We start from the raw sequence: 24,230 nt of genomic DNA, 5'->3' as shown, positions 1-24,230 counted from the left end.
CCTCAAGAGTACGGGCATGATAACAGGTACCAGTCGCAGCTGGCGCTTGGAAGGAATTTCTGTCTTTAAATGGTATGCTCAGAGCAGCAGGTTTTGGATCCTGTAATAAAATTATAAGTAGGAATTCTTCAAAATTTAACAAAATCCATTCACAGCGTGTACTTCTTGTCCGAGGTGATTAGGCTGGGCTAGCCTTGGATTAGGTTAGGACAGCAATAATTACGTTCTTGGGTTGTCTTGCTGTATGAAATAAAGTGTTCCCTGCTTCAGGTTCAAAGGTGAATCTTGAGTATCATTGGTTCAGTACATTCAGTATTACCTTTTAAGACTTTTGATAGGCATTTTACCATTTTTTTCCCCTCTTTTTAAGGTATATTTTTATCCCTGCTCAAATCCCCTTCCTTTGCTGAGCAGCTGCCATTTCAATATGTTATTTTTATCCACACGAGTGAGTGTGCGGCGTGCTGCAGAGCCAATGACAGCCTGCAGAAGCCTTTCCCTGGAGACTAATTGCATCTTCTTTACAATGTATTCGGCCTTCATAAGCTGAGCCTGGGATCCAGAGACCGATTTTTGAATCTGGGTCTTCCAGATGGCAATTTGAGCATTACTGTAATAGTAGTAGATTGACTAAGTATTTCCTTGTTAAGTGACACTGAAATGTCTTTAAATACTTTATAACCTCAGACTATTTTATTACTGAAATATCCTATGGTTCAGTTCAGGATATAAGGTTATAGCCTGGAAATTATGCAAGGTGAAATGGATTAAAGAAGCAGGCTAGTACATCTGCTTCTAGCTCTGCGAAGCGCTCCTGTAAAAGCTGGGCGTGAATAGCTCAGGATCTGCGTGAGCCGCTGTGAGTGTGAAATAGTCTGTAAAGACTAAACATGCTTAGGCACAAAAAGGAAGGTTTTAGAAGTAGCGTAAGGTCAGAGTATACATACAGACACTGGGAGAGAGTCGCACAGCAGCTCTAAATGTTAGAGATGAGAAAGCCAGAATGGTGAGGACTGGCACCATTCAGGATTTCTCTGAGCAAGCGGATACACCTAACTGTATTTTTAAAGCAATCATCAGCCCCTTAATAGCTGAAAAACTATTTCAGATATGAAGAAAGTAGGTAAACCTTATAAAGTGTTCTTTGATGAAAGGGATCAAAATAGTTTTGGCAGCATTTTATGAATATCGGATAAGAAACCGAACTTATTTTCCAGCTGTATGGATTATGCCACACGTTCGCATTAATTGAGTGGAATGGGCCATTTGGGTTCCTACCTGATCCAGAAAATGAATGAGAATCTGGTGAGAATCAGGCCCAATTTTTGCCAAGGGCTAAATAACGAAGGCTACGATTCTTTTCGGGGAAGTGCTCCTTTATATATGCACAGGGCAGAATCTGAGCTATTTTAAAATGTAAAATACTAGATTTTTAGTTTTTTCTTAAATTTTAAAACCATTTTGTTTTCGTAGCAGTGAGGAATGCTTTGAGGCTGGTGGCTAAGATCAGCCTTTCTTCCCTGCTCTTGTTCTGTGCGAAGAAGACTTCTGAGGGCAGCAGCCGCGATTGATCTCATCTGTGTGCCTTGTCTCAGAGCAATCTTATCGAAGGATTACTCATTTGCAACTTTTAATGTATCCGACATAGGATGAAATGCGCAAAAACTTTTGCTTCTACCGCACCAGGCTGTAGACAATTTTTTGTAGGCATTTATGGTTTGCTGTAATTGTCTTTGGAAACTTTGGAAAAATTGTTGATGAATTACTGTGTTGAATGTTTCCTGCTCAGGATCTTCTTGAATTTTACCTCCTATGCGGTAACCAGGAAAGGCTAACAGGATTTCCAGGCTTGAGTGCATATTAATTAAGAGGAAAACCAATTGTTTTATTATCTCAGAATATTGCTGAGCTGGGTCTAATAGCAGTAAAGTACAACCCATGCTGATGGAGCTGCGATGGGGCAACAGAGTCTGTGGGAACGTTATTTGCAATCGGCAGCTCCCATTCCTGTTGCAATCCACGACTTTCAGCTGGCTTAGAGTAGAAGCGTTACAACTGCTGTTACCGAGTAAGGGCATGCTTGCTTTCCAAATGCAGATAATATTCAAAATTTTGGGGCATTATTCAATATTTTTTAGTCTTTTGGTATGCTTCCCCCCCCCCCGGTTCCTCTCTTGGCAATTGAAGTGTTTGTTGATTTATCCCTGCCTTTCAATATTTGGGGTTTACTAGAGCCTTTATTTATAAACAGCCAACAATCTCGTAATAAACTGAAATCCCCTGGGCAACAGGAATGAACAGAAACCTTCCATTAATAATACTGAGATCAGACCATAGATTGGATTCTAACCTTACACAGAAGTCATCACGACCATACATAATGTATGATTTTACATTCATTAGTTATTATCTAATAAACTTCCAGCTTTCTCATTTAAATTGACATTCGGTTTTATGGCTTGAACTAAATGCTTCTGTCGAAGAGATGCTTGATTTGACGAGGCTTGGAAAGGCAAAACTTGATCTGAAAGAAAAAAATCATGCCTCAGACTTGCAAAAAAATGTAAGGACTTGCACGTAGATGGTACGCAGTGAGAAATTCAGTTAAGCCCCTCCACACCGGCCCGTCCGGGTGCTGGCCCTCCCGCGGGTCCCCGCTGCAGCCGGGGGTCTCACCTGGGGCTGCCCACCGCTGCACCGGGAGGGGAGCGCCTCTTCATTTCACACAGGCCTGAAGAGAAACTTTTTCAAATGGCAGCCCACTGAAACATGGCTCAAAACCCCGGGGTTTAAAAGGCAGCCCCCTCTGCATTGCTCTGTAATTGTAGCCGGACCTTTTCCCTTTGCTGTATTTTCAAGTTGAGAAGACTTCTGTTGCAGTCAGGGGGGGAGCGAGGGGAATCTTGCAGAGTTCTGCCCTGACCGGCAGGTTGCAATCGCTTGGTTCGGAGCGTGCTCTTCTGTGAGCCCTGCTGTAAAGGTCACCGTTTGTGTTGTGCTTCCTGAAGGCATGCTGAAGCCTGCGTGCTCTGCTCCGTTTCTGCAACACCGGTACTAAACAATGGAGACGTTTAATATGGCTGTATTCTCAAAGTCACAGGCAGGCCCTCCCTTTTTTTTTCCCCCTCCATAATTCAGGCGTCTGATTGCTCACCTACAAAACCCACAGGCCCATCAGCAGCGCGAGTGCACTGGGTGTGAGTTATTTCTGTAGCAAGAGAAAGAACATGGGTGTATCCAGGATATTTTGGACAGTTAAAGCCTTGAAACTAGACCGACTGCTAAGTTATCAAACGATTGCCTGGTTTTGTGGCACTGTATGGGGTCAATTCAAAAAAAGGTTTTTAATTTATAGCAGTCTGGAGTTGGCAGCACTTAGGTGGATGTAGATGAAACGAAAATTTCCCGTTCTTTGGAAGACATATGTGGGCTCGAACACAGGTTGCCCTGAGGCAAAGGTAGAGTGTAATTTGGGTTAAGACTTTTGAGATTTTTTTTCCTGATTATTCCTTGGCTTTGACACCTTAATTTTCTGTTATCAACTGCCGAAAGCCAAGACCCATTTATACTATCTCAGAAAGCATTGTGCATTACCTAATAAATAATTTAAGCCATTTGTATCCATGTACACTGATGCATATAATTTAAAAAATAAAGCAGTAGTTAAGTTACTGCTGTTTGGTTTACTCTTTGCTGCAAATTCTCTTATTACGATGAAAACTGCAAAAATCCCAGGACAGGGATGCAACATTAAAGACAGTATAATAAACATAATTTGGGAAATTATAGCACTATCCAAATTACGTAGTGAAATGTAGCAGTTTAGTATTTGTTTTCAAGGAGGGAAAACATCAGGTGGAAGAGGTGAGTTACTGTTGACACTGATTTAATTCCCTTGCATTTATTGATATTCTTAAGTTTAAGTGTGTGGGAAGTAGCTTGTAGGTTAGGGTGCTCCTCAGAGTTTGGGGAATTTTTCAAAATGTTGGCATTTATTTGTCTTTAGAACTCCATTCAGAACTTAACTTTGATTTATGGTAAATATATATAATGTTAGATATAGTACTGGAAGAAAATAAGGTGAGAAGACAGATCCTGTTGGTTACCTATCCTGGTATTACTTTTACACGAGAATTACTGAGTAGTTTAAACTTTGTGATAATACCTGCATTTTTATAGAAATACAGGTCTTGATAATGCAGATGCCAAACACCTAGATGTTCATACGTTGCTGCTGCAGGGTTTCGAGGTCGGGTATGAATTCAGCTGAGGAAGAGCAACACCTTGATTTATGCTATCTGTCTCAAATGGAGCCATTGAGCAATAAGCTAGAGGGTATTAATGTAACCACCCTTTGAGGCCAGGAAATTCCTTCCCCTGCCACCACAGAGCAGTACAAATATCCCAGGGTTTTCTGATCCTGGTCCAGCTTTGAAATCAGCGTTAGAATTCCTGTTAACTTCATGGGAGTATGAGCCCTACGGTTTTTTTGTCCAATCTTGAAACATTTCTCATAGGCCCCTTGCCATGCCGTCCCATCTCCGGAGTCTGTATGGAAAATTAAATGCCTTTCATATTCCTTAGACAAGATAGTTCCTAGGAATGTATGTGCTGCAAATGATGTGGCAGTTAGAGATTTTTAAAACACAATAAAACATTGAAATACTGCTAAGAATGTTCATGTCTAAATCAGTGATTTGGTCTTGAAAAGTGTTCCAGCTAACAGAATTGTGCTGAATTCCATGGCAGCAGCCTTGCTAATCTGATTAAAACCTTTCTAAAGTTTTCTTGCTTGCTTTTTTATATTTTTGTCTTTGTTGAATTAATTCCATCCCGTTTTTTACAAGTGTGTTTAATCTTCTGCCTTGTTCGATATCACTGTCCACCAAGTGTTTTGGTTTGGTTTTGTTTTTCTTTTCTTGCTTTGATAATCTCTGACCATTCTGATCATCTTCAAAGCAGCCTTTCACTTGGAGCCGTACTCCAGCAGCAGCGTCTGCTCCATGTTTTAGAAGACAGCTGCTGAAACTACCTGTCTTTCCTCTTTTTCCTCACTTTTTTTCCTTGTTGGCTCCTGGAGCCTTTCGTTAGCCACGGTTTGCATGTTCTCTACCATCATGTTGATCAGGCTAGAAATGGCATGAAAGGAGCAGAAAGAAAAGCCTGAAGTGCTTGTCTTAAACCTGGAGCTAAAGAAGAAATGGGAGGTATACTGAGAATGGGGTTGAGTTTGCAAAAAGATGAGGAGGTGACAGGTGAGGTGTAAGTGTAAGCGGGAACAAGCTCCTGGGAAAGTCATACAGAAACACATTTTAGTAGTGGGCAGTCTGTGCGTATACCCAAGAGTGACTATACAGCAGCCTGAAATCTGATTTTTGCATCAATTACTTAAATATCTAAATAGGTATTTTGAGAAAGAATTGTGATGCATATACAATTTGTGTATTCAATATCTACTTATTTTAATTCAGCATTAGGTAGGATGATGAGAACTATTGATGAGGCGAATCTGAAAATACATTTTACAGTAGATTTATCCATACTTGCCTTAATAGATTGTTTGCTGGAATGCAGATTGGTTAGCTGTGATGCTAGTTTTTGGGGCTTGTTTTGGTTTGTTTTTTTTCACTGTCATGTTGATCTCTGGACTTTCAGAGGAGTGGAGCAGCCGCCTGCTGTCTGTAGATAGGCAAGTGTCGAGTGTCTTGAGAGGTACAGGGAGTGGTATTCTTTCAGCTTGACCTAGAAATCCTGTTAACAAGAATCCCAGCTCAGCAGACGGATTGGATAGGTATGAGAAAAGGATAAATTTTGTGTATGGAATGGGGGGATACTTGTGATAGGTAAAGTCAAATCTATAATCATAATACATTAATAAATTCCCAGTAATTTATAGTAATCTTCATATTGTTATTAATGTTAGGGCACAAATGATGAGGGAGATGGGGATCGCTTTCTGAAGGCATTCTAAGGAATGTCTTGGTTGTTCACGTGTCATTTTAAATTGTTATAAGAAAGAGTGTTGGTGTCTGGTCCTGCATACCATTTTGAATCTAGGCAGAGGAAATGAGGTGCTGATTCTTTTAAAATACAGTTTTCTGTTTCTCTTCCCATTTGGATTGGATGTGGGGAAGCGTATAGTACAGTTTTTCACATATATTACTGGAAAAATTAGTGTCTTATCTCTGCTGGTTACTGTAAAAATGAAAAATGGGGAAATGTTATGCTGCAGAGACTCGAGCGTGCTTGATGTCGGCTTGCTTGTGTTACTATTTCCTTATTGTTTGGGAGTGAAGTAAGAGGATGCTTAAAAAAGGAACAAAGCCCTCGTGTTGCGTTCCAGGCTGTCTTGTGATCGTTCCTTCCACAGACAAAAATAAGTTGCTTTGAACCTATTCTTGTACTTAAGGAACTCTGGTTTTAAATCTTGCAGCATGTAAGTATATGCCACTGTAAATCCAGCTCTTGCAAGTCACATGCAGGAACTGCATTTCAGGTTAGTCATTAAAGCATGGGCAGAATCCATGGTATAGGCCCGATGGTATGGGCAGATACCAGCATCTCTTCAGGCCACGTGCTACGCGTAAGGAGTCCGGGAACAGAGCGCATGTGAACCATGCCTGTGAATGGGAGGGCTGTGAAGTTTTTGCACCTTTTCCATGTGTTTTTGTAAGTCGTTCAATAAATTCTATAACAGGTTCAATAAATTGTTCTTGTCACTTACAAAATAAGCTCTGTCTAGCGCTTTTTAGCATATGACATCCCATTCTTTCCTCCTGTCAGAAAGTCCATCATTAGTATGTACTTGGGAATTTACTGAAGTTACCACGTTTGAAGTAGTTCCGCGGCCGAGAACCTGATCTGCTCTTTGCTGGCAAAGCTGTGTAATGCTTTTCCTTCTCCCAGTCGCAAACTCTGCCTTTCACTTTTTATTTTTAAAGTGAATGTAGTAATAGTTTAAGTGTTCAAAAGATAAATGCTGCCAATTATTGCATATCATAAGCTGGAAGATGAATTGAGGGGAAAGATTGGATGTTTTTACAACTTCTTGTCTATTCTCCAGAAGTCATACGTCCATACAAAATAAAGTTCAGTGCCACCAGCAGTCGGGTGGCTGCTTTTCTGAAATACATGTGTAATTCCAACTAACGTCCAGTCTCCGGCAGAGGGTTGTGCTCCAGGATTTGCTTTTCTGCTTTTGGTTCTTATCTCTGACCCCGCGGGGGGTCCTGGAGGAGAGGGAAGAGTTTTATAGTCGAATACGTGTGATATTCAAGGGTTCCACTTAAACTGATTTGCAGTAACCCAGTGTAACGTAATTGGAGTTATGGAAAAAATATTGATACCTTGTAGACAAAGCTGTAGCTATGTTTAGGATTTAAAGCAGGTTTGTTTAGGAAAAGATTTCTCTGTGTTCTTCCGGTTGATAGCGAAGAACACTTCAAAGTTAGCTTTGAAGCTTCTGTATTTTCGAGAGGAGGGAGACTGGGTTTGGTTTGTCACCTTTCACGAGTGGCGAAGTGGTTGCTGAACTGTCTGAAAGATCACCTCTGGAGGTTGAGTCCGCGTGGCGCTGCGTTAGGCTGGCAGACCACCTGCGGCATCAGCAGCGGAGGAGTAACCACCGTGGTGGTTTCTAAAGCTCTCACGCAAACCGAACTGCAGTGTTTTCACAGTTCACCTTTTCTTGTTTCCATTTCCCCTTCGGACTTATGCTTGAATAGCGTGCTGGAAGCACGTCTAGGACTCGTCGTCCTGGTTGCCCAATCTGGGAGTTAGCTTGAACTTCCCACCCAGGCGGACTGGAGCGATGCTGCACTGGCTGAGTTGGAAGCACGTGCGCCTGCGTGGCGGTGTCTCTGGGTACCGCCACAGCTGGGCTTCTGCAGTGCATGGGAATGAGAGCCATTAGGTTTTTTCTTTCCCCCAAAGACTATTCTTTTCTGAATAGAGCTGCGCCATCTCTTCAGTGAGGCAGTTTTGCTTTAGGCAGATAAAAGCCCTGAAAACTTGGAGCTCCTTGCACAAGCCTTGGAAACAGTAGCTTTCACTTTCACTGTTTCTCAGCTCCTCTTCCCCCCCACCCCCCGGTTATTTGATGTAGAACGTTGTCAACAATCAAACTATTAGACGTTATTATGCTGATAATCTGCTTTGTGCCATACAGTCAGGTTCTACCTTTTTTTACCATGTGAACCCAATTAATTCAACATAATCACAGGTAAAACAGTGTTACCATCAGAAGAGCCAGTGCTACAGGGCTTTTACAGATAGATTCCCTTCAGGGTTTTAGAAGAAAAAGAAACCGGTTTGCTTTTTGTATGTCGGTTGTGTTTTGTGGCAGAGACCTGGAATTTAAAATGAAAGATGCTCGTCAGACCTGTACTTGAATGCTACAGAACACCAGAAACTTCATTTCGTTGGTGTTCTCGACAGAAGGAATGGGTAAATACTTGTCATCAGGCATCTGGCTTTACTCGAAATAAAGCATACTTGCATCTACAATGGTACTCTTGTTTTTCTGCATTTGTTTGGACATTTTGGACATAAACTAAAGCTATATTTCTCATCATGTGCTTTTTTTTTTTTACATTGTGTTTCTTTAAAAATAAATTAGGAGGAAAAAAATGCCGCTTTTGGCATCTCTGCCACTTAATTTTGCAGAATCAGTACTTCCAAAGGTGTTAATCCTTGACTTTACTGTGCAGCCAAATGTAGTCTGCTTTTCTGGTTTCATGCTGACAGTGACATTGCTAACAGCGTGACAAATGCCATTCTCCGGAGGTATATAGAGAGGTGTTTGATTTTTGTAAGATTGTCTTAGATTAAGAAAATACTATTTGAATGTTTTTCGTTCTTTGAAGTTCAGTAGTGTTTGAAATCCACATAATAGGGAATCTCTCATATCCCTTTTTAGTAGCTTCTTTTTGACAAGAATTTTTAAAACAGGCATCTCATTTGACAACATCATAAAGAAGACTGTGACTGTAAGATGGCAAAGTTCTGACGTGGAATAAGTTCGCTGTCAGTGTAGATTTGTTAAAATTCTGATCGATTTATTCTATATTGACAGAATTTATCCTGGATCAGGTATCGTGTGTCTGTGCCGCTCTTTGCCATGCATCGGCTGGTGATTCCACAGTCGACATACCATGTGCTCAGGAGAATTTGACAGAAATGAGATTATGTGCTGGAACCGGGTAAAATTTTCGCACACGTGCGTGTGTCTTATGTTAACAGTCATGGAACTGTGGCCTAATCCGTTTGTCCTTCACATTTTAGAACTAGAACCAAGGAATGCATAAACAGCAGTACTTTTTTGCCTGCCATCCAACACTTTGTGACACTGCTTTGCTATTGAAAATGTCATCCAAGACTTAAGTTGTAAGGCTCTTTTAAATAGGAAGAAATATCTTTGTGTAGAGATACATATAGGTAGATAGGATTTTTATGTTCTACTACGAGAAAGTATCTGTACCTCTCTGAAAATACCTGCCTTCGTCTCTGAATTGCTCCTTCACATACAGAGACAATTTAACCAAGGGGAGGTTAAATATAGATGTTGTTTATAATTTTCGTTTTTCTGCTTTTGGTGTGGTTAAGGATGCGATTAGATTCTTCACTAGTGAAACGGGGCTTGAGATGACCTTACAGAACTGCTTGTGAAACGCACCTGTGGTAGAGACAGGCGGTCCCTGCATTACGTCCGAAATGCATTGTGCAACACGAAGGGATGATAAAATCTAACTCCTGAGTTATAATCAACTCCACCTGCCCTCAGGGAGTAGTAGGGGAAAAAAGGTAATAAAGTACTATAGTTCATCTTTTAATGGCCTTGTGCACAGCGTTGTCAGCCTTGCTACCATTACAAAATATGGTTTAGTGTAGAATAATTTAGAAATAAGGCTTTGCTGTCGGAATGGCAAAACCAGATTGTACTTCAACTATTTTTCTATAATTTAAAAATAAAACTCAAGAAAGCTCAAATATTTTTTCTATAATAGATTCAAGGATTTCTAGCTCACATTTAGAAATAATCCTGTGAAACTTTGATACTTTTGTTTCTCTGAAAGTTAAGTCCTAAGTGAAACAGAAGGCAGACCAGCACCAAATTGTCTCCCTGCCTTCTGTTTGGGGGAAGAAAATGACTAGCGGAGTGAACGGTTTCAGCGAAAGTCTGAAACTCTGTGTTCGTGTATTGATCGTATTTGCCTTCCAAGGTAAGAAACTAGCCACCTGTGACCCTCTACAGTTAAAAGTTTTTTAAATAATGTGGAGAGGTTTCAGGAGAGTCTTAGAGAAAACCTTATTATCCCCCTTTTTTAAAAAATCTGGACTCAACGCTTTTCTCCATTTATATAATACTTAACAAATAGCTGATGATGGTATTTTGAGGTATCGGAGGTATGGTATTTGAGGTATTAGAGGTATTTGGTATTAGAGGCTTTGTTTTCCCTTCTACTCTTTACTGCTTTCATCTGCAAGAGTTGTAGCCCATTCACCCTGTAGCAGTTCCCTTGTTTATCGCAGGTTCTTGTTTTGTCACTTTTTGTCCCTAAAAATCAGCAGTTAAAATCATTACTTCATTCATGAAAGCTTATGAAATTGGGATCGCTTCCGCAAAATCTCGTTCGGCTTGAATATTTCTCCTAGAGCCTGTACGATCGCTGTGGAATAGGACGGAGCCGATGCAAACTGACGTGGGGTGCCCGGCTGTGCCGGAGCCGGGCGGCGGGAAGCTGGCGCGGGGGCAGAGCTAGGGCCTGGCGGGAGGCAGCGACGGGGCCTGCCTTGTTCTCGCACTCGGGTTATGTAGAAAGGCAACATGAATATTTGTCCCTTTTAAATTTCAAAAATATTCCTCTGGTAACTTCAGTGATTAACGTGCAATTCCTGAAATTCCTTGGAACTCGCTACTGAAGCTCGTCTGGTTTGATCTTTGAGAGGAAAGGAGTGAGAGCTATCGATGCCTGCTGTAAAAGATGGCAGTCAGTTACGGTATTGGCCTCTGTGCCGAGGTAAAGAACAGACTCCCTGCCTTGAGGAGCTCTTGGACTAAAGATATAAATTAGGTACAGAACTGGACAGGGGTTACATCCACCTAGACTTTACATGCCTTAAAACAACCGTGGCAAGGTAGTGGGAATGAACGTACAACTGCCATTTAACTCTGAGCATGCGGTTGCTCTGTCCGGTCCAGGTGTTTATATGGATATTAACTATGGATGCTTCTATAATTCTCCAAGTTGTAACGTGGCCTTAGGAAGTCAGGATGACGTTCACAGGAGATATGGATCCTCTCGCTCGCTGACCTTTTTATGTAAATCTTCCCCAGTTAATGGCACAAAATACACCTGCAGTTGCTACCATGCTGCAGACTGGAAGGCAGCAGGAACCATTAAAGAGCACCAGGTGCTCAGCCTGGGCACAGCTCTTGCAGGACAACCTCGTAGTAAGGTTGGGGTTTAAGGGAGTTAGGACTCCTGCGTACATTTTTCACCCTCCCTCAGCAGAGTATCTTTGTTGTTGGGAACTGTGTACTTTATACAGAACTGCACGTGCGGTTATGCACAACATGCTGACAGTCTCTTTGGTGCTTCCTATAGAGCGAAGAAAGCTCAACACATTTAATTGGAGGTACATTAGACACAAAAGATGTGATTAAAAAAAATAAAAAAAAGAGAGAGGGAGATGGCCAGGAGCCCATTAAGTGTCTCAAACAAAGAAAAGACACAAAAATTTGAGTGGGTTGCTTATTCATTAAGTTCCTTAAAATCAAAGACAGTAAAAGCAGCAGATTTTTTGCAAAAGATCGTTGGCTTTCTGTATGGCTTTATTGCTGACATAGAAAGGAGTGTTGCAGGGAGGGCTGAGGTGACAAAATAAGCGAAGCAGCTGCTAATAGCATTTTAAATTTCAGACTGATTTTGTAGGAAAAATATGCCTGCATAGGTTATTAATAAGCAATTGAACCGGTTGCAGAAACACTTTGTATTTTTTAGGTTTCGTAACCTAATTCTTGCTCAAATATCTTGTGAGATTAGTAAACCTGACCTAGGCCCTTTATGCAATTATCTGAACTGTTGAAGAAATGGGGAAAGGAAAAATAGATTTGACGAATCCAAACCAAGGCTGTAGTTGTCTCATTCCTCAGCAGGCGATAGGCAAGCATCCTGATCTCCAGAATTAAACCTTTTTCTCTGGTTGGTAACAGTTACCTTACGGCTTCATTTATGTTGCCGCTTAGCTAGGGTGCTCCCATAGCCAGGATTTCCCTTAATACGAGCTTGTGCAAGGCAGCGAGATCACAGTTAGCTGTCTCCCTGGCCTGCCAAAAGAGCATTCTTGAGTTGCAGTGTTGTGTATTACATTGTGTGAAATTAATGGCATGTGATGAGCTCCGAACTCAGTGAGTGGGGAAAGCTTGTATCTGTGCTGCACTGGGCTGGTTTATAAACTGTGGCTCCTGAGAAATGTTTTGAAATGTCAAATGTTGGTATTTTGTGGCTTAGATGAAGCAAATGCAGAAAATAGGAAGCAAATTAAGAAGGAAAACAAAATCTTAGTATTTGCTCCTCAAAACCTCTTCAGTAGTATTTGGCACTGGAAATAATTCCTAGCTGGTGGCTGAGCTTTTTTTGCTGTTTTACATACTGGTAAAGGAGAAAAATCTGGTTGCCCTGAGTGGCACAGGTGGCAAAGCGGTGAGGAGTCTGCTGGCCTAAATCGTGGTCCCAGATCCACCGTGGGAATCGTATCTCTGCTGCACGCTCTGTTGCCAAGAACGGGTGTACCAAGTCAAGGAGCTTGTGTGGTTTTGTTAGTAATTTAGAAACCACAAGCAAGATTTTTATGGCTTTATAGGCAGAGCTGGTTTTGAAAGTGTTTGGTGTTTTCTAAAACGTGCAAAGGCTTCTGAGCTGTGTCAGAAATGCAGTAAGAGTGGTGATTGCCTTCCATGAAAGACAAGTTCCTAAAAACTTTCTACTTCGAGGACAACATGAGCATCTTGGATTTCTAAATTCAAAATTACCATGGAAAAATTATACTTGTAAAGGCCCTCAGCCTTTAATATTCTTCCCTAAAGCCAGCACCTGTGTGAACGCTCGGGAGCATGCTCCGCTCCGAAGACTGGGTCTTCGTTATTTTGTATTCCTGGTGTTCGTTTTGAGTATCTCTATCAGCAAAAGATCAGAGAAGTAAAATGATCTTACAGATGTTAAATAATCATGGAGTAAATTGGATTGATATGATTTTTATTTTGAAAGAGGAAACGACTCCTGTTCTGTTGTGGTTTACAAATATTTAAATGCTTAAACTAATTGTCAGCCTCAATTTTGAATGAGGAAGCAAAATAAAATGCATGATGTACTCTGAGTTTCTCATAGTACTTGCCAGGAGAAACCAAGTTTTGAAAACAGTTGGCCTGCTTTCAGACACAGATTTTAATGAGATTAAAAGAGAAAAAATGTGCAAGTTTGATTAGAAAGTTTGGCCCTATTCTGACAATGGGTCCTGGAAGCCAGGACAGGAAAATGTTGTATTTTTTAGTGGTAGAATTGATTTGTTTTGGAAAATGAAAAGTAGGAAGCAGTGGGTAGCTGTCGAATAATTACAGCGAAGTGTACTACGTTGGTATGAGAGAATCTATACTGTTGTACCCAGTCTGCAGGAGGGCTGACAGGCACTTTTAGTGGCCCAGACGTTTTCTCCTTGACTTTAAGTTTTCCAGCTGGTTATTTGCCAGTAATAATTTAACCAAGGATTTTGTGGGTTCTGCAAAGCTTTTATAGCAATGTAATTTGAAAACAGAAACGAACGCAATAGTCCTCCACTTGCAGTGTGTCAGGGCTTTTGCTACAGCTCAGGTGAAGGTCGGTGTTAGAGCACGCTTGAACTTGGCAGGGCGGAGAGCGTGGTGCGTTGCAGAATGGGACAGGAGGCCTGGTGCGTGAGGGAGATCCGTTTGCTTATGGGCACACACCCGGCAGAGGATGAAGGAATAGATTCGAAAATAAATGTGCAAATGAAGAACTAAAATTGTTTTCAGAAAGTCTCTCTGGGCATACGTGTATACTTTGTCAGCCTCGTATCAATATGCTTTATCAGTAAGTAACAGAGGTGGTGCAAGGAAGGCATGGTATTGTGGGCGGTGGGGGAGGTCAGCGTGTGAACACCTTTTTAAATGACCTGGAGTATGAAAAGGCTTGAGAATCACTGAGTTAGCATAAAGGCGATAAAAAGGTCTTTTGGTCCTTATAACAATGTTTGAAAGGCTGTTTTCTTTCTCATTTAACATGCAGCAAGGACATATGGGAGAAGGCGAGGTAACAATATTCCTATTTAATTTTCTAATGTTGACAATGTCTCATGGGAGAAATAACATTAAGTTGTTACTAGAGGGCAAACTCCAAAATTTAAGATTATAAAGCATCAGTTTCACATAAGTTTACATAGTCTGCATGCCATAAATAACCGTTTTAACTGAGTTAGGTAGTACTCCACAGTAGTACAATTGAGGCTGAAATGATCACAGTCCTCACAGCGGACATCATCTCTACGATTCCTGACACTGGAGGGCTGTGTTGCTGTGCTTGTGTGTACGTTATGAATGCCAACGCTGGAGAAGTTTATTTTGGTTCTTTTGGGTGCTGATGTTTTTCTTGACGCAGCATAGACTATAGCGAGTATACGTCCTGGCCCGCTAGGGTAAAGAACCAGATCCTGCAGGGGTGAGTTATCTACCAGCAGCGGTACTGCTGGTGCACCTGAACGGGTTGTTTAGGTATGGGGAGCTGCTCCCTTCCAACACCACCTGCAGGACTGGGGTCTTGAGAGCCGAAACAAAAGACGTGCCTCAGTTCATTAGGGGAAAACAAAGTAACGTTGAAGTCTATATTACAATATTTTTATCATAGTAGGAACCAGGTTTGCCTAGCTACAGAAATAGGCCTGATTATAGTTGATTTTTATTTTAATTAAGGGTGTACACAGATTCTTGAAATTTCAAACAAAGCAAGCTGACCAAGCCTTCCATTTTTTTATTCGTGTAAATTCTGTGGACTGTGGATTTTATTGTATTTTTTTCTTTCAACTTGTTAGCCGTTTGATTTTTTTGCATGGAAAATGTCTGGATATTGGAACTGGTCAAATTTTCTGTTTTCAAGATGTTTCCTTTTTTTAAAATAAATTTATTTCAAAGGAAGGAAGCAAGAGCAGAATAAATTAATCTTACCAATGCATTACTGTGGTAGATTGTAATAAATTCTGGAAAAGCAGACATAGTATATCGCATCGTAGGCAAAAGGAAATGCATCCTAAAACTTGTAGCACGCCTCATTTATTTGCTTACTTTCCCTATATATGTTTGTTTATTCCTAAAATGCTCCTTAAATGAGTAGAAGTCTATTCAGTTTGTTGTCTAGATACTGAATACTGTAACCAAAGAGTGAATTCATGGAAGAGATCAGCTTGTGTGTTCTAGTTATGACATTATACAGTTGCACTTCTAAATCAAAGAATCTTATTTAAAAGTAATAAATATTGTTAAGGAAATCTATGATAAAGGATTATCGTAGAAGAATATTGGGCTGTGAGGGGAAGCACGCTTACAACATTTTCTCTTAGAGTGAGTCCATTACGAAACTCTGTTGTAACATCTAAGTAAACTCGCTTCGAGGAATGACACAGTACTGCCTAGTTCTCAGGCTTCGTTTGCAGTAAATTACAGTGGGTCTTCCTGTTTTTATCAGGGTATTTTTGTTAGTTACAAGTGGGTGGTTTATGATATGTTTTGATATCAGGTAATTTAAATGTGTAATATATTTAGCTGGTAGAATTCTTGTTTTCCCATCTGCACTGTGAAATTGTATCTACTCATTGTAAGAAGCTGTTCACTGGCAAACGATATATACGGCTTAGGTTTTACTGATGTCTGCTGTTGGGAAAGTCCCGGAAAAAAAATTTGGCTTATATTCTCTTCTGGTTTTACACCTTTTTAAAAGAAATCCAATTGGAAACATGAAATATTCTGGAAAATGGTCAACTTGAGCATCCATTAGAAATACCATTTTGTTTCAAATTTTCATTAGTTGCAGTGCAGTTATGAAGAAGGTAGCAACCTTTTCCCTGAAATAATGCATTTCAGTTATTGAGTGATATTGAAAACTATAAGGGTCGTATAAAACTGAGAACCTAACTGCTCATTAAAAGGGAAGATTGCAAACAGTTCTACTGCTAATGCAGCAACCAGTGCATTTTTAAAAAAGTATTTAAACAGTATGTGCTTTGTTCTGTTAGTATGTTTTTTTTCCTTCTTTTTTTTTTTAACCCCTCTTCAGGTCAGTCTTCACTGTTTCCAATGGAAGACGGGTTCTTGGATGATGGACGTGGGGATCAGACTCTCCACAGTGGTTTAGGATCACCTCACTGCTTCTCCCATCAGAATGGAGAACGCGTGGAACGGTATTCCCGTAAAGTCTTTGTTGGCGGACTGCCACCAGATATTGATGAAGGTACGCCCAGAAAATCTTACCTTAGTGACAAAGCCGTGGTGTGAAACCTTTTGTCTGTTAGGTAATGAACGATTGTTTTCCGAACTCTGCGGCAAAGCTTTGATACGTAAATGGGTCCTTGCATGTCACCGCTTTCAGTCCATGGCAAACGTCAGATAATTCAGACTAGTTTAGGCTATAGCATTGTTCTGCCGTTGAAGACCAAAATCATATGTTATCACACATTTAACTGACTTTTACAGTATAAAAATTATAAAAAAGGGATAGCGGAGCAAAAATAAACAAGTAAATACCACTTCTTGAAGCTCATAAATACATCGCAATCATTTTATAGGCACCGGAAGCCAGCAGCAGGAAAAGCATTGCTAGTAGTTTTATGAAGTTTGTATAGCACAGTAAGTCACAGCTCTCTCTTTGGATGCTTACGTGTAGTTCTCAGAGGTTGATCTTAGCGGTGATTATGTCCTGTGGTAGCTTCCAACGCGTGCACGCTGAGGGCTCAGACAGGAATGAATCTGTACAGAGGCAGCTGCGTACGGTGAGCAACCAGGACTTTGTGGTGGGTCCATCATACAGACCAAGGTGACAAATACTGCAGTTGTTATTAAAAAACAAAACCCCAAAATCTATACATATATGTATATATGTCACGCCCAAGTGTCGTGAAGCTTCATTTCACCACAGTTCTGTATTCTGTGTGTATGAGCGTGCCGGGATGGAGGTTAAAAGAACTATAGCAACTGTAAATCTGAAAAGTTGCTTTTTCTTAATCACAGAATTGTTTTAATACCCACTTTTTGTGTCAGGGAGAGCGACTGTAATGCACTGCAGCGTGTACTACTGTGACGTGACAACCTGACTTCCATGTCAACCATAAGAGCTACTTTATTATTAAAAGGTCGAATATAAAATGGCGTTTACAAGAGGAAAAATGCTCTTACAGTCCCTCTTTCTTTATTGTTCTTGGGGTTTTGTTTGTTTTTAACTTTGTCACTTTTGTTGTTTTGGAAGCACGTGAGCAGGTGAATAGTTTGGTCTCTGTGGACGCTAGTCATTGAAGAACAGAACCTCTCCTGAACCTGGGCTAGGAGGGCAGCTTGGACTTTTCAAAGCTGCTTCTGTCAGCGCGCTTCCTGTTAAATGCACCAGTGTGAATTAGAATAAGCAGTATATGATTTCAAATCGACATCACAGCTGAATTTCTGAGGTTTTTCTGATCCTGTTTCGAGAAAGCATTTTATGTATGTGCTTTAACATTAATTTTGTGTTAAGTGCTGTTCTGAACGGAGATCTGTTTTAAGAATAGATATGTAGTAAGTATTGTTCTCCTTGGTTTACATCTTCATCAGCGTGTAACCTTGACACGCTACCCTGGCTGTATACGTTCCTGATATCTGTAGTGCACAAGCAGCTGTCAGGACAGTGGGTTGTCAGTTGCTATTTCATTAGCAGCTTCATCAAAGAGTGTAAACAAACTGAAAAGACGTAATTAGTAACACCTTTTCAGATTTCTATGGGGATGGGGAAAATCCTCTCAATGGTGTACGAGGAACCCCAACAGCGTGCTAGTATGGAAAGCTCTGCAATGCCGTGAACAGAATACAGCTGCCAATTTAGATGACGCTCCAGCAATGTGAAGTTCGTTCTTTTTGTTTCAATTTTTTAATGACAAATTCTTGTCCAGAGAACTTTAACTAGTGATGAGTCAAATGTGTTTGTGGAGAAGGAACAGGGAATAATCACTCCATTTCAAGAACAGAATTGCAACTAGAAGACGTCTATGGGACTAGCATATGCAAATTTATACCAGTAATTAGATGTCAAAGGCAGAACTGAAATGGATGCAAGACTTGCTTCTTGATACAGTAATACGTTCTTGCCATCTCTCCTATAAAATTCCATAACGACGTCCTGCAAGTTTACTCTGTTGGTTGGAGGTCAAGCTCGGGTAGGGATTGCACATGTGGCACTGGCATGTGATATCAGCAGGCACGGCTGGGTCTTGGGATAGGCCCTGCAGTTTTTTCCAGTCTTTCTGCAATTCTAAGGCATGTTGGCAGAGCTGATTGCTTACTAGCAAGTCAGCAAATCGTCTCTAAACTCTTTGTGGGAGAATAGTTGAAGCTGGGTTATTATAGCTGTATAGATGCAGTGACTCCGTTTCTGCGAATTAGTGCGTTACAAGCTTTTATTTATAATCATCAGTAGAAAGAAAAGCTTGATCTTGGACCTGTCCTGTTTTCTAATGTGTGTTCTGACTTGTCATAAAGATTCCCCATCAGCCGGTAAGCATTGCTGTGAGCTGCTGAACCTTTAGGGCCACAGAACGTTTATTTATAGGATGAAGCTACCTGAAATCAGTGTTCTTCAAATGTCTTCCAGTCATTTTAATTTATTTTAATTTCAGTTTGTGCCTTTCCCCTTCTCTCTTTACAGATGAGATCACTGCTAGTTTTCGTCGCTTTGGACCTTTGATTGTAGACTGGCCGCACAAGGCAGAGAGCAAATCTTATTTTCCTCCTAAAGGTAAATATCTGATAACCAGTAACATATGAGTGCTTTAGAATTATTTGTCTTGATAGGACTCCATTTTAGACAAGATTTTTGTGACGAATGACCCAATGTTTAGGGGAAAAAAAGTTGAATCCGTGGAACTGGTGGAATTTAGAATGTGGCTTTGCAGTTGTTCTGCACTAAAAGAATTCTTCCTTAACTTCCTGTTTTTACTTTATTCCATTTTCCTTTTTCTCCCCCTGTTGTTCTTAATTTTTGTAATAATAGTCAAGACTAGTCCTCTTTAAAGGGACTAAATGCCCTCCACAGAAGCTGGGAAGGATTTGTACCTTATATTAACAGCCATCCTGCAGGTTCGCCTCTGGCTGCGGCTGTTGTTCAGCCCATACTGCTGGCTTACCCTTGCCAAGGGAACGGGCGAGAGGCCGTGCTGACCAGCCAGCTCCCTGCGTTCCTTCGTGCCTCGGCAGGGGACTTGCAAGAGGCTGGGCTGGAAATGTCTGAGTGCATCTTAAAGTTTGTCCCTTACTGTATTGGGAGCATGATGACGTGGGGCCAAGCACAATTCTGGGTTAAATCATTATCCTATAGGCAAACGGACAAAGGAAGTTAGGTGTTTGTTTTCCCTTTTGTAGGATATGCATTTTTGCTGTTCCAAGATGAGAGCTCTGTACAGGCACTGATTGATGCATGTATTGAAGAAGATGGAAAGCTCTATCTTTGTGTTTCCAGCCCCACTATCAAAGACAAACCGGTAGGTAGAATTGCCAGGGCCTGCACCATTCCTGTACGATAACCAGAAATTGTTCTCTTCAGATGCCTTTTTTCTGTCTTCAGAGTGCTAATGTTTACATTTCTTTAAGGTGTCAAATTAAGTTCTCCGGGAGAAGACGAACTTACTTATTTTTAAACTAGACATTACGAAGTTTTTTAGTCTAGTTACAACTCATATTTTTGTTAGAAAAAGGCTTGCTAAATTTCACCATTGCTGGTGTAATAAATATATTTCCAGACAGGTATTTTATGCTTATTATTGAATAAAAAGTAGAATTCGTATTGTCTTGAGTGTTGCATGTAACATGTTTTGATAGAGACAAATTAAATGAAAAAAAAAATAACGTGGCATTGAACTGTAAATTATTAGTACAAATGGTTTGGGGGCTGATGCGAGTCTGTTTATAGTTAGAGAGACTTCTGCTGTGTTCCTGTACTTCAAATTTGGCCAGCTCTAGGCAAATTTAAAGCAGCTAGTTTTGCATAGTAAATAAACACACAACTTTGTGCACTGGAGCCTGTGGCACTGAGATAACGCTAGTCTAGTGCTTACGCTCGGCTAGAACAACACGAATCGCGTAGATACGTATGCACCGATGTGGTTCACGCAGCACAGTTCAGTCCCGATTAAGTAAAAGTGTAAGTAGAGGGTGAGTTTTTTCCCAGAACTTTGGGTAACAAGGAAGTGGTGAAATTTAGTATGATCAAGTGGTCAGTCTTACCAGAGCTTATTGCCATTTCATTTTGAGAAATGATTGCTGAACGAGTAGACAACGAGTTTAGAAAGTACAGCTGTTTAAGAGGTTTTCTTCTTTGTAGGATACTGTTTTAATTTATATTACTGAGATACTTTGAATTGTGAATGGTTAAAAAAAAAAGGCTTTTTGTCCGTAGGTTCAGATCCGGCCTTGGAACCTTAGTGATAGTGATTTTGTTATGGATGGTTCACAGCCTCTTGACCCACGAAAAACCATTTTTGTTGGTGGTGTTCCTCGGCCTTTACGAGCAGGTACACTGCGTGTTCCGCAGCACTGGGCATGTTGAATATGCAGTCTGATTTGGGGAGCAACGGGGGAAAGAAGTTATTTCAGCAAGGGAAGTATTAAATGTTCTTGACACTTATAGCGGGGGACGTGAATCCAAACGGACTGTTTCCTTTGATGCTTTTAGAACAAATTACCAAGGCTACACCACTGTTTCGTTTTCCTTTCTGGTTTAGTGGAGCTTGCAATGATAATGGACCGGCTGTACGGAGGGGTGTGCTATGCTGGAATTGACACAGACCCGGAGCTGAAGTACCCAAAAGGAGCTGGGCGGGTTGCGTTTTCTAATCAACAGAGTTACATAGCTGCTATCAGTGCTCGCTTTGTTCAGCTGCAGCATGGAGAGATAGATAAACGGGTAAGGTCTTCAAGCATAGTCTATTTCTGTTCAGTGCTTTCTCTAGAAATGCTTTTCCATGTAAATGTGTGTCATTGTGAAGACAGTAAATGTTATATCAGATTAATTGCATATTTAGGGCTAGATTGTGCCACTTAGATACAACACAGTAAAAATGAAGGAGTGGTACAGAGCTGTTGCTTCTGGAACGTGGGAGGCAACTGTGAAGCAGACTTTCTCAAATTGCTTAGCATAATGGGAAGCGTGGCAGCTGCCTTGCCCTTTTATAAGAATATTGCACTCGTCATATACTCCCACTGCAAGTATTTGCACTTGTAGTGTTTGTATAATGTCAGGGAGTAAGGTATCTGCCAAGGATGGAGCAGTTCTCACTCCTGTTCTGCGTCTTTTGAGGCAGTGGGCAGAATCCGGCCCTAGTGTTACTCGTTGGGTGCTGGGTGTTCCTGAAGAGCATCAGAGTAAGGCATTGTAAACTCGTTAGCGTGCATTACAGCCGCACAGTCATCCTCCACAGCTTACGTAAAGGCTGTGGCCGGTTATTTTATTCCTTTATTAGTATAAATTAAAAGAATGTGCCAAATGGATCTGCAGTTTTCTTGCCTCTGCCCTCTCATCTATATAAAATGCGACTTTGCCAATTACTGTGATCTTTGGGCCACAGTTTTGAGAAACTCGAATCCTTATATCCACTGCTCTGTCTAATTCGTGCTTTGTGTCCGGATGTTTTTTACATGACTGTCATTATTGATCTTAATTTTATAATTACTACAGAGGAAAACCCCCAAACTTGGCTGATTATCATTTCACTTCTGCTTTGGCTATAAAGCTTGGGTAGAAGAATTGTAACAACAATTTGACTGTGGGCCTGCGACTTGGAATGTCTTTGTTCTAATCTTGGCTCTGAAATAAGTTCTGTACGGCTTTGAACAAATAATTTGGGCCGCCCTTGTGCAACTTCTGCTTGCATAAGCAGGGTTTGGGTGAATAGGTCCATTGAAGCTGGTGGGACTACAAATTTAAGTAAGTACTTGTGAACTCTAGCAAAGATTTTGCAATCTATTTCCCCTTCCTTCTCTCCTCCCACTCCTCCTTATTTCCCCATTTTGTTTGTAGTTAAGAAGAAACGTGGGGAGACGAGTGCTCAGAGCATTCATTATAGAGGGGTTTGGGTGCATGAGAGAGAGAAAAGCGCAACAGTGGCCGTACTACTTAATAATTTTTTCTAATGACGTTTTTCTGTAAAAATAAAAATAAAATTAGTCACAAGAAGGGATTTCCTGTAAGATGAGGCAAGGAGGTGCTGCTAAAGGGTGTGCCCTTCGAAGAGATAATGCAAATTAAATGCTCAGTGGCCTGCAGCCCCCACCACCGCAGAGCTGCTGCTGAGTGCTGCCACCCTAAGCGTGCCTGATGAAGCCGCTGTAATTTAAGCTCTTTCTCTGTAGTTGGGCAACCTCGATACACCTAGCACACGCAGCAGTTGCAGGCCATGTTTGGCACATGCGCTTCAGCCCACGCCGAATGAATGTGCCGAGGACTCTGACTATTACCTGTGGGTTGCAAACTTGCACAAAAACCAGTGCCGCAGTAACAGGCTAAAGCAAGCCGAGGTATAATTACCTGTGCTGTAGCCTGGCCTCTGAATATCTCTGAGTAGCCGTAACAGAGCAGCAGAATTGCCATGCCAAGGAGGCACGCGTAGCCTATTTGTAGGCTCTCCTCTTGGCACTTGTAGAAGACGACACTCATCAATGAATACCCAACCTCAAACTGCATAGCAAACTAGGTGATGGAGAATGTGGCGTGAGGAATATTTGTCTGCCCCTGCTCTTTTACAATTTCATCCTTCTGAGCTGGCATGGAGGGGTGTTTGAGAAACACAACTCTAGCAGTGGAAGAGAAGGAAAACTGAGGCTAAAAAAAAGGCTGCTGTACTGTCCCCACGTAGGTTATATGTACTATAAGCACATATAGAAGGCATCAAGCTACTGCAGTGCCCTGTCTGGAGTGTGATAAAATTGGCTAAGTTTGAAACCATAGGAACTTGTGAATGTCCCTGTTGGAACGAGCTGGCGGCCCTCCGCGGGCTGCGAGATGCAGAAAGGAGCATCCCTAGCCAGGTGCAGAGATAGCAGGTTAACGGTAGAGACACCGGTCACCGGCTGCGTATTTGGAACTGTTTGTGACAACACCGAATTAAATGAGCTTCAGAGAAGGCTCACAAACGCTTCTAGAACAGGAACCTGTACCTCTGCTTTTTAACACGAAGTTTTGTGTTGCGCTTCTGATAGGCTACATGGACCTTTCACAGTCCTTGGAGCGAAGGAATGGGAGTGGAGGTGATTACTGGTTTTGAGGTGAAACCGAGCCTTTAGGGGATGGCAGTGCTGCAGTTGTGATTTAAACACATAGGCATGTCTAAACGAGCTGTGCTCCAGCCAGCTTGGATACTGCGAGCAGCAAGCTTTGCCTTGCTGTCACGGAAAACGCGCTCCGGAGTGCTGCGAGCAGGGTTTTGTAGCCCACAGTACAGCAGGCTTGGGTTTGGTATGCAAATGCCTAGATTAAAAGCCAGTCGCCTGCAGATGTTGCAGTGTAGATGTATCCTTGGAGCACCAGCTGGCAAGTTCCTGTGAGTCATCATCAGTTAAGAACTTGAAGAAATATTTCTTCTCCTTTCTTGTCCGCTGTGCTGAATTACTGCTCATCATCTGGCCCTTCACGTCAACAGCGTAGGTGGCCACCGGTCCCATTTTAAGCTTCTCATTTGATCCCAACAAGATTAGGTAGGTTTCGTTTTGCTGAGAGAGCTAAGCCACAGAAAAAGAAAACAGAAATGTGCTGTTTATTAAGATGATAAATGAGATTTTTTTTTTTTTTTAAAGCTGGAAATTCAGACGTTGAAATTTGCAGACCACGTGCCTATTTAATCTGCAGTCACAGTGCTGGCTAAACAGTTCACATTCCTACCTGAAAGGGTAGGATCTTAATTGTGCATCCCCGTACTTGAAAATAACCCCCCCGACT

At 41.3% G+C, this 24,230-nt stretch overlaps 1 protein-coding gene across 3 annotated transcripts in view; it reads left to right on the top strand.

The window, feature by feature from the left end:
• The window catches only part of CPEB4 (cytoplasmic polyadenylation element binding protein 4), a 44,921-nt gene that overhangs the window by 15,896 nt on the left and 4,795 nt on the right, over positions 1 to 24,230 (top strand). The window contains exons 3-8 of one of the 3 annotated variants that reach the window (XR_014229509.1): positions 16,341 to 16,514; positions 18,951 to 19,040; positions 19,664 to 19,782; positions 20,697 to 20,811; positions 21,022 to 21,203; positions 23,495 to 23,989. Coding sequence is in view for 2 of the 3 variants with exons in the window: in XM_082324555.1 (XP_082180681.1) it covers positions 16,341 to 16,514; positions 18,951 to 19,040; positions 19,664 to 19,782; positions 20,697 to 20,811; positions 21,022 to 21,203 (680 nt within the window). In the remaining variant the exon portion in view is untranslated. The remainder of the gene's footprint in view (positions 1 to 16,340; positions 16,515 to 18,950; positions 19,041 to 19,663; positions 19,783 to 20,696; positions 20,812 to 21,021; positions 21,204 to 23,494; positions 23,990 to 24,230) is intronic. The other 2 variants (XM_082324555.1, XM_082324556.1) reach the window with 2 other exon arrangements.

Source organism: Platalea leucorodia, assembly GCF_965183815.1.
Source record: "Platalea leucorodia genome assembly, chromosome: 11".
NCBI lineage: Eukaryota > Metazoa > Chordata > Aves > Pelecaniformes > Threskiornithidae > Platalea > Platalea leucorodia.
This window is presented reverse-complemented; position numbering and strand designations above follow the sequence as displayed.